General features: G+C 42.1%; 1 protein-coding gene across 1 annotated transcript in view; it reads left to right on the top strand.

Annotated features, from left to right (window-relative positions):
* The window catches only part of c1qtnf4 (C1q and TNF related 4), a 36148-nt gene extending 25820 nt beyond the window's left edge, over window positions 1-10328 (top strand). Inside the window, exons 2-3 of the mRNA XM_012880776.3 lie at window positions 6915-7275; window positions 9265-10328. Coding sequence (XP_012736230.2) covers window positions 6919-7275; window positions 9265-10038 — 1131 coding nt within the window. The 5' untranslated portion in view covers window positions 6915-6918 and the 3' untranslated portion in view covers window positions 10039-10328. The remainder of the gene's footprint in view (window positions 1-6914; window positions 7276-9264) is intronic.
* The last annotated feature ends 3206 nt before the right edge of the window (window positions 10329-13534 follow it).

The raw sequence follows: 13534 nt of genomic DNA, 5'->3' as shown, positions 1-13534 counted from the left end.
TTATAAAGCAATCATTTATATACTATATATTTATTCTTTTGCAAAATTAAAACTTTTGTTCTGCACCACTCCACACGTTCTGTGGATGTATTATTTTTGAAAAATTAATCGTTTTAATGAAAACGTTGTTGCTATTGTCTTTAAGAACACCAAACTAATACACAGCTTTAGCCAGAACGCTGCATCTCACCAACATTTACATTCCAGTCACAAAAACAAAAGTTACAGCTAACCGCTGTAACTTTATTTCTGACCTATTTTTCTTGGAGAGCTGCTGTCTTGTGGCGTGAACTTGTTTCTGAATACATGCTGCATGGAGATGTAGTTTAGAAAGTACATTTACTGAAGGCTGGAAAATGCGTCATACACGATGTTCAAATTCCAAGGTAAACAATTAATTAATGTAAACTAAAATAAAAATAGCACGTATGCATTTCCTGATACACACACATACCAAAAGCAGCCTACGCACTCAGAAAACAGCAGAAACACACGTTTCCACCCACACAGCAAAGTTAAATAGGCCACACGCGCATCCATACACAGATATCAGAACACCTTCAAGGTTTGTAATAAATCCCTTCCCACTGGAAATCCTGCATTTCATGTTGATTCTTCGTTTCTCTCTTTTGTCGTTTCCTTTCCTCGTGCTGTGCTCTTCTTAACGTCGTCTCCATCATCAGTTATTGATCCGTCCACAAGGAGGACGTAGCAACCGTTCCCTGCCCTTTATTTATAGATACAGTACAGATCTCAGGGAGAGCAACAAAGAACCTTTAATGTCTTATTTGGGAAGCTTTGGCGTATAAAGTGTGTGGACTATGAGCATGTTTACGGCTGCTCTGCCTGTTTCTGACCTGGTAGAAATAAAGGTGAACATATAGGAAGGCTGTAAAGCAGGAAATGTGCTGATTTAAAGGAACTAGCTCCTTGTGGTGAAACGATCCAATTAAAACTGAAACATCCATCTGTTAATATTCATAAAAGATGAACTGAACTTATTTCATTTGTTGATTATTTGATTTTTCTTTTAAAATCCAGAAAAGATTTTTTTTAAGCTTGTGGTAAAAAAAAAAAACGACGGGCAAAATTTTACATTTGGTTTGATAATCTTTAGATGTTTAAAATATACACAGAAATACTGTAGATCAGAACTAACACAGCAATATTGTACTGTGGCTGTAGGTGGCGCTGTTTCACCTGAACGCCACAAAACAAACATGAAAGAAGAAAAAAACAGAAAATAAAAATATAGCTTCAATTACTATGAGTTTGGATGAGAATGTTATGGCACTACGACACAGGGTTGTAAGGGTACCAAAATTAATTAAAATACTTGGTACCATTTTGTTAAAAGGCAACCTGTTAATAAAGATTAGAAATTATAACCAATTAGTGCAGGAAAGTATCTTATTGTTTAAATTGAGGCAAACCCATTTAGAAAAAAATTATATAAAAAAAAAAAAATCTGTTTTGCTCTGAAAACAGTAGATGTGTTAATATCCTTCTGAAAGCAAGCATCTCAGACTGGGTTGTGTAATTAATTAGACTTTTATTTAGGTAAACATGGATCTTGTCCATAAAGAATTACATTTTCGACACATACAGATTTGGTCCATGAAAAGTTTTTTTTACAGCGTAAATTTGAGATTTCGTCTAATTTTTTTCCATCTTAAAGACAGTTGTTCATGTTCGGTTATTTAAAATCTAGAATCCCAATTAGTCTCAAATTAATCCAATTAACTTCAAGGAAGACAAACAGCTTTTACAAATGGAAGTTGTGAGAACTTAATATTTTTATGCGTTTTATAGTAGATGCTCTTTTCTGAAGTTTATTGGTTGCTTTGGGTTTCTTATTATTTTAAATTCTGAAAGGTTCAGATCATGAATTTCTAGCAATAATTAATCAGTAATTATATTAAGATGAATTAATAAAAAACTAGTCAGTTTACATGAACACTATGAACTCTAGTGCACTGAGCGTCTGTGCCAGTATTTGTCCGCTCATTGTTGCAATACATCCTGCTGCTACATATACTAACACTACTCATATGGCTTTAAATATCCTGTTTCTGTACATAAAAAAACGTTGTTTTTGGTTTGCCAAAATGACAAATACTTATATTTATAATCTTTCTCTTTTGTCTTTTGTGTTTACTCGGAGCCTCGCCATGACATTTCACTCAGATGTGCAGCAGAATGACAATAAAGTCTTGATTTTGCAATACTTTTAAAATTATAGCTTTGTCCCTTGAGCTGCGCCGGGTTTTCATTTCACTTCCTATAAATTAAGTTTGACACCTGGAGACAGACGTTTAAACACGTCTGTGTTTTCACACATCATCTCCAGCACGTGTGCAGACACTGCTGAGGTTACCTCAGAAAGATGGCCGACCGCAGGCGTGTTTGCTCACCTCCTCAAATGTAATAACTTTAACTTCTCAGACAAAACAATATCGCAAACCACAAAAGAAACACCGCAGGTACCAGAGCTGGGATCCGGCTTCATGCTGAACAAAACACTTTTGTCTTTTCACGGAGCTTTCAGCTGCAGCTGCTCAGAGAAAGTAAAGAAAGAAAGTAAAGTGTAATAAACGTTCCAAAAAAAGTTTGAAGACGTTTCGCTTCCCATCCAGAGAGCTGTCTCAATTCAAATGTCTCGAGCAGTGTGGAGTTCCAAGCTTTATATTATTGCCCAAAAAGGCCTCGTTATGGCTTAGATAACATGCAAATTAAACCAAAACTTAGCAATGGGGAGTCATTAGGGTCATCGTTGGTTTGCTTTACTGGGGAGATGTTGTGATAACCTGCATGGAGGTGAGGATTGAGGTGAAAATTGAAAGGAATCAACCCTATAGTTGTGTTGTAAGTTTTTGAAAGTTATAACCTAAGTCCTTCTCCTCTGTTTAAGGTTGGTTTGTCTCTCCTAACATAAATGGCTTCCTTCACACCCCTTTCAAACCATCTGTCTTCTTTGTCCAAAATGTGAACATTTTGGTCCTCAAAGAGTGTCCTTTGTCCTTTAGGTGTAGGTGGACAGCAGAGTCTTATCCTGAGGAGGTAGCTCTCCTGTGTTGATCCATGCGTCTGTGGAGAGGCTGTTTGGTTTCTCTGATATAAAGATCAGAACATTCCTCACTGACTGAACTGCATACACCACTCCGCTCATCTTTCACCAGCATAATGTACCTGCTTTACCCATTCGGCCAACTTTCTCCCCCTGATGCACATTTTATACCCAACTTATTGTGAAACAAGTAAATATTAGAAACTGCTCAGTTTGCAGTGATAAGAATGGTGTTTTGTATCTATGCAACTGGGCAGGACCGTGTTTTTTTTTTTATATATATTTCTTGCTCTCTGTTCTCTGAGCTTCCATCCCCTGGGTGCTCATTATAAGGGAGGCCTGTTTGATCTATTCTTTCATTTCGGTTTGAACCTGAAGCGTCCCGCTCTCCGCGGAGCGCTCTATCAACACGACCGGTTAAAGCTGCCGCCATTACACACACAAACAAACACTATTTCTCGGTGCGAGCCGGGCAGTGGAGGATTTTTAGAACCTGCAACAAGCTCAGTGTGCTGGTATGGATTCCTCCCTCCGCTGCGGTGGGACGAGTAATCAGACAAAAACAATCAGTGGAGGCTCAGTGCCTTAAGCACAATTAACCACCATAATTAGCTTCGGTTTAAAGAGGTTTATTTTAGTTTAAACGTACAAGAAGAGCATTTTGTTTCAAGTACAAATAACTAAAGGCCTCTGTATTGGAAAACATAGTCATTGCATATTAAAGAGTTTAGTCTATCACATACGCCGATGTGGCAGATTCCTAGACATCCTGCATGTTGTTCAGAAATGTATTTATGATCAATAAAAACCACTGAAGCTTCTAACTGGATGGTTTCCAGCTTGGTCAGACATGCTCCTCCTTGTTATCATGTTAATGACGCTTCTGTTACTGTAACAGACATGTTAATATAAATGTTTAAGTGAAGTAGAAATCACAAGGTTTTTTTTTTTTTTTGGTCCAAATGAATGTAAAAAAAAAAAAGCGTTTTTGAGAAATGAAAGCAGGTAGAAGTTTAATATTCACCATCGAATGATTGTCGGGACAATAATTGAGCACTAAAAGCTTTTCGCGACTTGACAGAACTAATCTGTTTTTTTTTATATAATTTTTCTGTTGCTGTGTTGCTGTTATTTTATTGTAAAGGAAAGAAATTACGGACAAATCCACTCTGCTATTTTTGCACGGTAAAAGTGTGCCAATCAGAGATTGTGCAGCCACTCACTTCAGGAAGCAATTTGTGTCTCTATGTAGTTCCTTCATATTTTAAATCAGACATTTTAAATGGGAGGTGGAGGCCTAGTGTTTGGAGCAGGACGCTTTTGTCCTGGAAAGGAAGTAAGCCCCTCGGTTCAAATCCCGAAGCTGCCACTGCTGGTCCCTGAACCTTAGCGGCAGAATGCTGCCTGGGCAGCAGCCGCTCCCTAAGGGATGGTTTAAATGCAGAAAACACACTTTATTGGACTTTACAAAACTGCAAAGGAAATTATTACTGTTATGAATTTACCAAATGGCAAATCCAACCTTGTTCAAGTGTATTTATATAAATGAAAGAAAAACGCAACATTCTCTCAAAGGCCTGTTCTGTTTGAGATAGAAAGAATGTGAAGAGAAGAGAGAACAAAGGGACCTTCTGGCTTTACAAATCGTAACAGAGGGAATAATCCAGCCTTTCAGTGTGCGACATATTGATATTAAGGAATACTCTATGAATAAACGTTTAAAGCCATGCATAAAACATCTGCGCTGCTGTTTTTATGCCAAATTCAAACCTTGAGAATCCAACAGTGGTTGGTTGATAGAGATTGATGAAGCGGAGCCAGAGAAACAGTCTCTGCTAAGGAAGCAGATTATTTTAGGCCAGTCTAACGCTGTCGCCTTGGTCAGCGGGTGATAATGTGTGCGTCTATGAAAGCAAACGTGTGCAATAGTTCAGCTTACTCTACAGTCAGCAAAATGTACACCTCCTAAACTCTAGTTAGATGTCAAAGTTTATTTCTACACCGGATTTAGTCCAATTAGTGGCAACCTTGACGTCTGAGCTAAACCTAGATGTCATTTGGATGCACTTTGCCAACCAAGAGATGCTCAGTTATGTGGCCCTTTGACGTGTTATTTTCTTTTAATCTGGTTGATTAATGAGCAGCATTCTCCTCGCGCCTCATACGGGGTTTTATAAATGACACAGCTTGCTAATTAAGACTGATAAGCCACCCTGAAAACGGCACCATCAGCTGAACTCTGCTGCAGCTTCACAAAGTGCACCACGAGATAAGTCCTTGTTACTTTATTCTTATGGGGGGGGGGGGGGGGGGGCATGATGATGCCGACACCTCCAGCTGTCTGTGTGTCTGTGTCTGCTTTCTGTTGGTTCATCACAGCGGCGCAGGGAGACGCTGAGAGGGCTTCTATTCGCTGATAAAGACTGGTAATTAGCTCCACAGCTGAGAGCAACCTGCTTAAATGAATTAAATACAGCTCAGTGGTTTGTAAGGCTGTGTTCTCTCCTATCCTGATGCGTCGTTTATGTTCTAAAATCAGCGAAATGTACAGGTACGCTGGTGTCATCGTGGGCTGCCTATGTGCTGCTGAGTTCTTGTGAAGATAGAGCCCATGCTCTTCCAACCGCTGAGTTATATCAGCAAAACAAGCTGAGTTTGTCAGCTTAGAGGGTCGTAACTTTATTTTTACCACTTATTTATTGATTTTAAAACAAGAAAGAGAAAGAATAAACAGCAGATCATTTTAGAAGCATTTTGCAGGTGTAATTAGACACCTTTGCTGTTCTGCCGTCTACAGAGCAATGCAGAGAGAGGCTAATGTGCTAAAGCTATTTACAAAAACGCTCATTTGTCTTTCTTGTTATCGAGGATGTCGGCGCCTAATTTCAGCCAGCTGACCAGTGGTGTTCAGCTACAGGTGGAGGAGGGGCGGCCCAGCTTTTCTTTATGCTCCATACAGTTGGACATATCATGACCATCATAGGAATATTGTGATGGAAACTTTCGAAAGCTTTTATATTATATTTTAAAAACACGGCACAGATAATCAGCAAATGCCTGTTATTGCCTTTATCATCTCAGTTTATTAAATATTAAGTCTCTTGAACCCTAAAGTCGTGGACAGATAGATGATGGATGTTATAATGAGTCTCTATCTTTTAAATCTGTTATGGATTCCTTTAATATCTTAGTTCATATTTCACCACCTTGTTTGATTTCACTTTTTAGAGTTTATGATATTCTGGCTATCTTGAGACTGCGGGTTTTAATACAGCTTGTATTATAATAATAATAATAATTATAACAACAACAACAATAATAATAATAAGTACAGCAATCCGCCAAGTTTAGACATATTTTGAGCAAAACAACTATTTTTATAGAGCCGTTCAGAAGCAGCTAATGAGAATTCACTGGAAAACTCCACAGGATTAAAATGTCGTGTGTTTTCAACACATCATTACTGATCTGTGCTGACCCAAGTTGAGCACCGGTGCATAAAATGATGTAAAACATTCTCTCATAAATGACTCAATAAATAAGCAACAAAAACATTTAGGGGCCCCAAGGCAGCTGAAACGGGAACTGATGTGTGAGAGTCATTAAATATTCCCCCCTCGGTAAAATCAGGGATCCATGCAGAGAAGAGCAAAATGGAAAAAATGATTAATTTTAACATTTTATCTTTCTCACTAACGGCTCACCTGTTCCAGCGTAGCAGGGGATCCAACATTGTTTTTTTTTATTGGAACCTTAAACAGTAAAACACAAACTTTAGTGATGTTTATGATCCGTAGGCAGACAAAAAGGTGTAAATAAAGACTTGTCTCTGTTTTAAATCCTGCAGGAAGATGCTGCTGCCTGCGAGCGTGCTGATTGGCCTGCTGTGCCTGGGCCACGCCGGCGGCGCCTGGGCTTTCGCCCGTTTGCTGGACAATGCAGAGCTCCGATCGGCCTTCTCGGTGTCGCGCACCAGCAGCATGGAGGGGGGGCCGAAAATGACCGTGACCTTTGACACCGTCTACGTCAACATCGGTGGGGATTTTGACGCCAAGGCCGGATTGTTCCGCTGCCGCATCCCCGGGGCCTACTACTTCTCCTTCACGGTGGGGAAGTTCCCCCACAAAGACCTTTCTGTGATGCTGATGAAGAACAGGAACGAGGTGCAGGCCATCGTGTACGAGGAGAACGCCGGCGAGGAGAGGAAGGTAGGTTGGAGACCTGAGCAACACAGCCAAGGGGGTCAGACACCCAGGCTGGTAACTGTGGGAGCAACAGTTCTCTCCTCTTTCTCTTTTATCTTTTCTCCTTTTTTTGTTTCAGTGTTCATATAACATAAAATATTCCCTGCATTAATTATATTAAAGCTCCTTGTATGTATAAATCAAGTGCAGCGCTATGGCGAATGCAGTATGGCTCCGCTTGTGAACGTAAAATCTGCTGGGCTATTTTTGGCGTTAAGACAATAACTCTTATTGACACATTCCCAGACAGGACACTATTAAAAAAGTAATAATGATAAAAAAAATAAAGGACAGATGGTGGTCATCATGAATTTAATAAATAATTTCTTACTTAGCTTTAATCGCAGCTGTAAATCAGCGTAAGATAGAATCAATAATACGGTGAGGAGCCGCTGCTACTCGCCGTCAAAGGGAGTCAGCTTCAGGAGGGTGAGCCGGATTCCTGCCGGCTCAGAGGTTTACTGGACGCGTTTTTACAGAAGAAGAGCTCAGAGTGGCCGAAGGGACGATCCGGTACGTTTATGGGGGCCCAGACGACCGCAAAGGTGAACAATATGCTAATTCCAGCTATTTGATTCAGGTGCATTGTGTCTAAAAGCTGCAGGATAGAAGCCATGGAGGACTTGACTTGGGTCCCCCTGATGAATATTAAACCCCTTGAACTTTTCACGTTCTTTTCACATCACAACCTTTAAATTATTGAATGATTTTATGTGATAGACCAACGCAAAGAGAGAAAGCCCGAGGTGCATTTTTCCTCTGCCCCACTGAGTCGACGTGGGGAGGAAGGTGTTCCTTCTGGTCCACAGATAATTCGCCGTGTGGCGGAAAACTATCACTTCATGTCTTCCTCGTCTCCTCGTGGCTGCAGTGAAGCATGGCGGCGGCGGCATCATGCTGTGGGGAGGCTTTTCTTCAGCCGCTGTCATGAACTGTGATTCACAGCATCTGAGATATGCAGACAGGTGGCAGGTGCATTCACAACTTCACAGTAATCAGAAACAATCAGAAGGTCATTAAGACCAGACGCTTCCTCGTACTGAAAGAAAAATATGATCTACAGCATTTCTGAAGAAAAAACACTTGTTTGATCTCTAACTTCTTTACTTAAGTAAAAAAAGATACTTTTAAGTCTCAACAACCTGGAAGAAAAGCTGTTGGAGGCTGCAGACCTGAGACTGGGATGGAGGTCCAACTTCCAGCAGGACGACCACCCTGAACATGCAGGCAGAGCTACGATGGGACGGTTCAGATCAAAGCAGAATCATGTCCTAAAATGGCCCAGTCAAAGTAAATCCAATTCAGAATCTGAGGCAAGACGTGCAATCTGATCGATACTGAGTGGAAAATGACAAGAAAAAAGATTTTAACCCTTAAGACTGGCCGGAACAAATCCCCTCCAAGCGTTGATGTGACGAAGTTAAAGGGGTGTGGCGTAGTTTTATAAACCAATTAATACATCAGATTCAGTTTGGGAACAGCTTAGGATGCCCAACTTGAGAGTTTTGAGTGTTTTTGGAAGATAGATGCAGTCAAGAAAACTTGTTTGATGATTTGAAACACAAGTGAGACAAAAAAAAGCAAGACATTTGTCACAGTGCCGTGATAAACACGATGAACAGTAAGGATAGTAATTAAATATGCTCTGCTTAGAACAAGAGGTGATGCAGATTTAAATTATGAACCATTCTGGAGCGTCCCACTATTTTTTCCTCTTGTTCCCACAAACTGTGCCATGAGCTCCTCTTGGATCAGAATATTTTTCCCAGGTTGTTTGGAAGGTTTGGTGTTTTTCTATCACGGCAGAGCTTAGATAAAGCCTTATTGAGGGCGTTTCTGTTTCTGGGGGGGAACCGATGATTCATGAAGGATTATCCAGCGGTGACTGGATCATGTTTGTTGCCTTGGATTTGCCTGCCCAGCCGGCGTAACGCAGTCTGCTTAAATCCTCAGGTGCAGAGTCAGAGCGTCATGCTGCAGCTGGAGTTTGGCGACACCGTCTGGCTCCGTCTTCACGGCGACCCCCGCTACGCCCTCTACAGCAACACCGGCCACTACACCACCTTCAACGGCTACCTCATCTACCCCGACACCTACAGCTACCAGACCCACCACCTGCAGCAGCACCGCCCCACGCACAACCCGCAGCAGGGCGACCTCCGCCTGCAGGACACCGAGCGCGGCAGGCCCCGGCCGGCAGACACGCAGGAGGAGGAGGAGGAGGAGTACGACGATGAAGAGGACGACGGGAGATCCGCCTTCTCCGTGGGCCGCACCCAAAGCATTCTGGGGGTCAGCCAGGTGGGCGTGCTGCAGCACCGGCCAATCAGCTTCGACACGGCGTTCGTCAACATCGGAGAGGACTTCAACGTGACGCAGGGCGTGTTCACCTGCCGCGTCCCGGGGGCGTACTACTTCTCCTTCAACGTGGGCAAGCTGCCCCAGAAGACGCTGTCCGTGAAGCTGATGAAGAACCGGCTGGAGGTGCAGGCGATGATCTACGACGACAGCCAGGGGGAGAAGGCCCTGCAGAGTCAGAGTCTGATGCTGGCGCTGAAGCCGGGGGACACAGTCTGGCTCTACTCCCACCAGAGGGACGGCTTCGGAGCCTACAGCAACCACGCCAAGTACATCACCTTCACCGGCTTCCTGGTTTACCCGGACATCCCCCCGAGCGCCCCCACCGCCGCCGCCACCAGCCAATCATACGCCGCCAAGAGGCCCTAACTACGGCTGAGCGGCTAATGACTGAGCGTCCGGGGCGGGAACCGTGTAAAGTCTGCAGAGGGAGTCAGGAAGTGTTTGAGTCACGACGGCTTTGTGGCTGATTTCCTCCTCAGTCACAGGACTTTTTGGACTCAGAACAGCACCGCAGAGAAAATCTCTTTAGTTCATAGCGGACGGCTTCCCGGGTCAGGCCTCCATCTCACTTCAAAGGCCAATATTTCACTCTGCGATGAAAATTCAGACGTCGCCCTCAAACGTCTTTGAAGGTCTTTCAGCCAGAGTCATATGAGTTAACCCAGTGCTTCTCAAATAGTGGGGCGCGCCCCCTAGGGGGGGCGTGATGCAATACCTGGGGGGGCGCGTGTGACCCTGGGGAACAGGCTTTTTTTTTTTGGCCGTACTAGTATAAAGTGTAATTGCGCATCCACTACAGTAGGGGCAGTGGCGCTCTCATTGTTACTTTTGTCACGTTTGCGACAGTGCAACATTTTACGACTTACAGGTTTGCCTTGGTTACCAGTGTTGAGTCAACAGAAAGCTCCGTCTGCGTTCTGTCTACAGCCTCCGTTATTCAACATACCAACCCCCAACATGAAAAAGTTTTTAACAGGGATGAAAAGGAAAGCGGAGGGAGACAAAGATAATGAGACAAAAGAAAGTCACCCGAAAGCTAAGACGAGGAAATACGACGAAGCGTATTTAGCGCTTGGCTTCATGGTGACTTCAGTTGGAGAAGAGGAAAGACCGCTGTGTTTGGAGTGTCTAAAAATGCTCGCAGCGGACAGCATGAAGCCAAATAAATTAGCCCGTCACCTAAATACGTTACACCCCAATCACGGCGATAATGAGTTTTTTTCAGTGAAAACGTGCTGAATATTGCCAACAGTCATCCCGCTTTGTGAAGGCTACTTTAGTAAACCATTGAGCGCTGTTTGCATCATATAAGGTGGCGTACCAAATTGCGCAGTGCAAAAAGCCCCACACCATAGCAGAGGAGCTGATACTGCCTCCTAATTTTGATCAAAAAAAAGAAAGAAAAAATGAGCACAAATTGTTTAATTCATTTTGGTTTTGTAGGTTCAAGTGTTTCATATATTGTGCTCCTGAGTTAATGTTGCTGAACTGAATATATATTAGTTATAATTTTTTTAGTTTTTATAGTTTATTAGTTATTATAATTATTAAATATTATTTATTGATCTGATTCAATTTTGCAATGGTGCAATTAGTTGGTCAAGCATGTTTACAGTTTAAACAAGGATTTATTTATTTTTAATTTCAGGCATTGATGCACTTAAAATCTTTTCTGTTGCAGACTTAAAACACGATTTAATAAAGTTATTCTTTGTAAGTTTGACCATATGTCTTTCTTTTTTTCTTTAATGTTAATAAGGATAAAATGTTATGCAGGGATGGATAGTCACGGTGGGGAGCGCGAATAGTTTTCTTCTTGCTAGGGGGGGCGTAACAGAAAATAATTGAGAAGCACTGAGTTAACCCCTGATGGTACAACGAGCTTTAGGCTCTGCCACAACGTCAGCCGTTCTTCTCAGTGAGATCAGGGGAAGGTGATAGCAAGGACAGGCCAGCGCATATCAGCTCTGTCATATGAAGCCATTTCACAACAAACACCACCTCAACGCAGACAAACTAGTCCCATCCATACCACTTTTATAGCATTATCCACCACTCATTGTAAATCAACCCAGTTAATCCCAATTAAATGCAAGTCATATAGTCAGGCTCAGATCCAGACCAATGTGAAATCAATCTAGCTGCAGTTCTCTATAATTAAGACACTGATTACCGATAACTACTCTACACGACCACTTTTAAAATAAAAGTCCTGAAATTCCAAGTAAATTAACGCCACCAACAGATGTGCTTAATTTTTATTAAATGCTTTAAAGTTTGCAGACTCCAGGGTTATACTTGTAAAATAAAAAGCACAGTGTGTTATAGAAGTGGGTTGAACTAAAATAAGAATAAATGCCAAAATTAACTGAATCTTGACTGGAATGTACGAAGTTACAAACAGCGTTGTAAAAATAAAGCAATCCTTTTAGAAATGAGAAGATGAATGTAAAAAGATACCTTAAAATAATAAACATCCCTGCAGATGAAGTTGAACCAAAGAGTTGAGCCCATTTCTGTAACTGAGCCATCGATCTTTGATCATTTTTGCACAGTTTTAGGTCCAAACTCGCAGCAAATAATCTGAATTTTCCTTCTCTCATGAAATATTCCTTGAAGTGTTGTTGGTTTGCTGTCAAAGACTCGATGTTTCTGCTTGTAAGACGTCTCTTTACTTGTTTTTGTCATTAACAGCATGTAAATTAACGTGAACTCTGTGGTTTTTTTGTGTCAAAATGAGTCTTTCTTTCCAATATTTGGGAGCTTGATGTTGTCTCTCGGTCGCAGTGGGAGCGAAGTGACACGGATCTGGAAACATGTGCAGGACTCCGTATCCGTACGACTGTTGACCACAGGCCTCCTCCGAGCCTGCGGGGCTCTGGGACATAATTTGATTTCTAATTCCAGCAGCATTTATTTCACGTCTGCAGACGGAGCCCACTGTGGGGAAAATTGAATTGCTTCTCCGGGGCCGCGGTGATGTGCATATCTAATTTCACACCGCCGGGAATAAGACGACACGGTTCAAACTGTCACGGACCCTTCCTTTATCAAACAACCTCGTGCTCCAGAGGAACACGGGAGGTTCAACTTGAGTTTTGCTCAACATTTAGATGTGTTTATTACACTGGTTGAAAATTTATGAGACACGACGCTCTGACTTTTATCCAAACAGACGCTATTTGGCACACACACACACACAAAAAAAAAGATTAAGAGTTGGGAATGAGCAGCGGGGGGAAAATGTTGGGAGAGCAGTCCACAGATCTGCAGGAAACTTTTCTATGTTTGATATGCAAATCTCACCCAGTTTTAAATGAGACGCCATTCCCAAATCAGGCTCGGAAATAGTGCATGCTGTGAAAAGTGATTCCTGTTGGAAAGCGCAAAAACTTGTTTTCTCTTGATGTATTTAAGGGGGGAAAAGTGTGAAAACATCCAAATAGATAAAGCTAAACTTTATGTCTGAATTTTACAGAGAGGTCTACTAATAAAAAAGGTCACAGAGGAAATAACTTCTTTATTCAAATCCCACTAATCTGTAATTTCCAAACCTTTCCGGCAGCAGCAACTTTAAGGGATAAAAAAAAAAAATTAAATTCTGGATATTTTTCTCTCGCAGTAGCAGCAAAAGCGGAGTGTCTCTCCTTGCAGGTGATGCGTTCAGGCGCAGCGTAAACCTCTCTCCATCTCATTCTCAGTGTGAGAGCGGGGCACACATACAGAACCCGTCGACCCTGCTGCAGTTCAGGAAATCCGGTTTGTTCTGCCCAGAACCTCCAGAACCCCCGGTGTGGACCGCGCTCAGAGAGAATTGTGTTATGCATGCATGTACCTGGAAACAAAATACTTTCTCACGGCT

Source organism: Fundulus heteroclitus, chromosome 4 (genome assembly GCF_011125445.2).
Source record: "Fundulus heteroclitus isolate FHET01 chromosome 4, MU-UCD_Fhet_4.1, whole genome shotgun sequence".
NCBI classification, from domain to species: Eukaryota; Metazoa; Chordata; class Actinopteri; order Cyprinodontiformes; family Fundulidae; genus Fundulus; species Fundulus heteroclitus.
The sequence above is the reverse complement of the archived record's forward strand: the minus strand, read 5'-3'. Positions and strand labels throughout refer to the sequence as shown.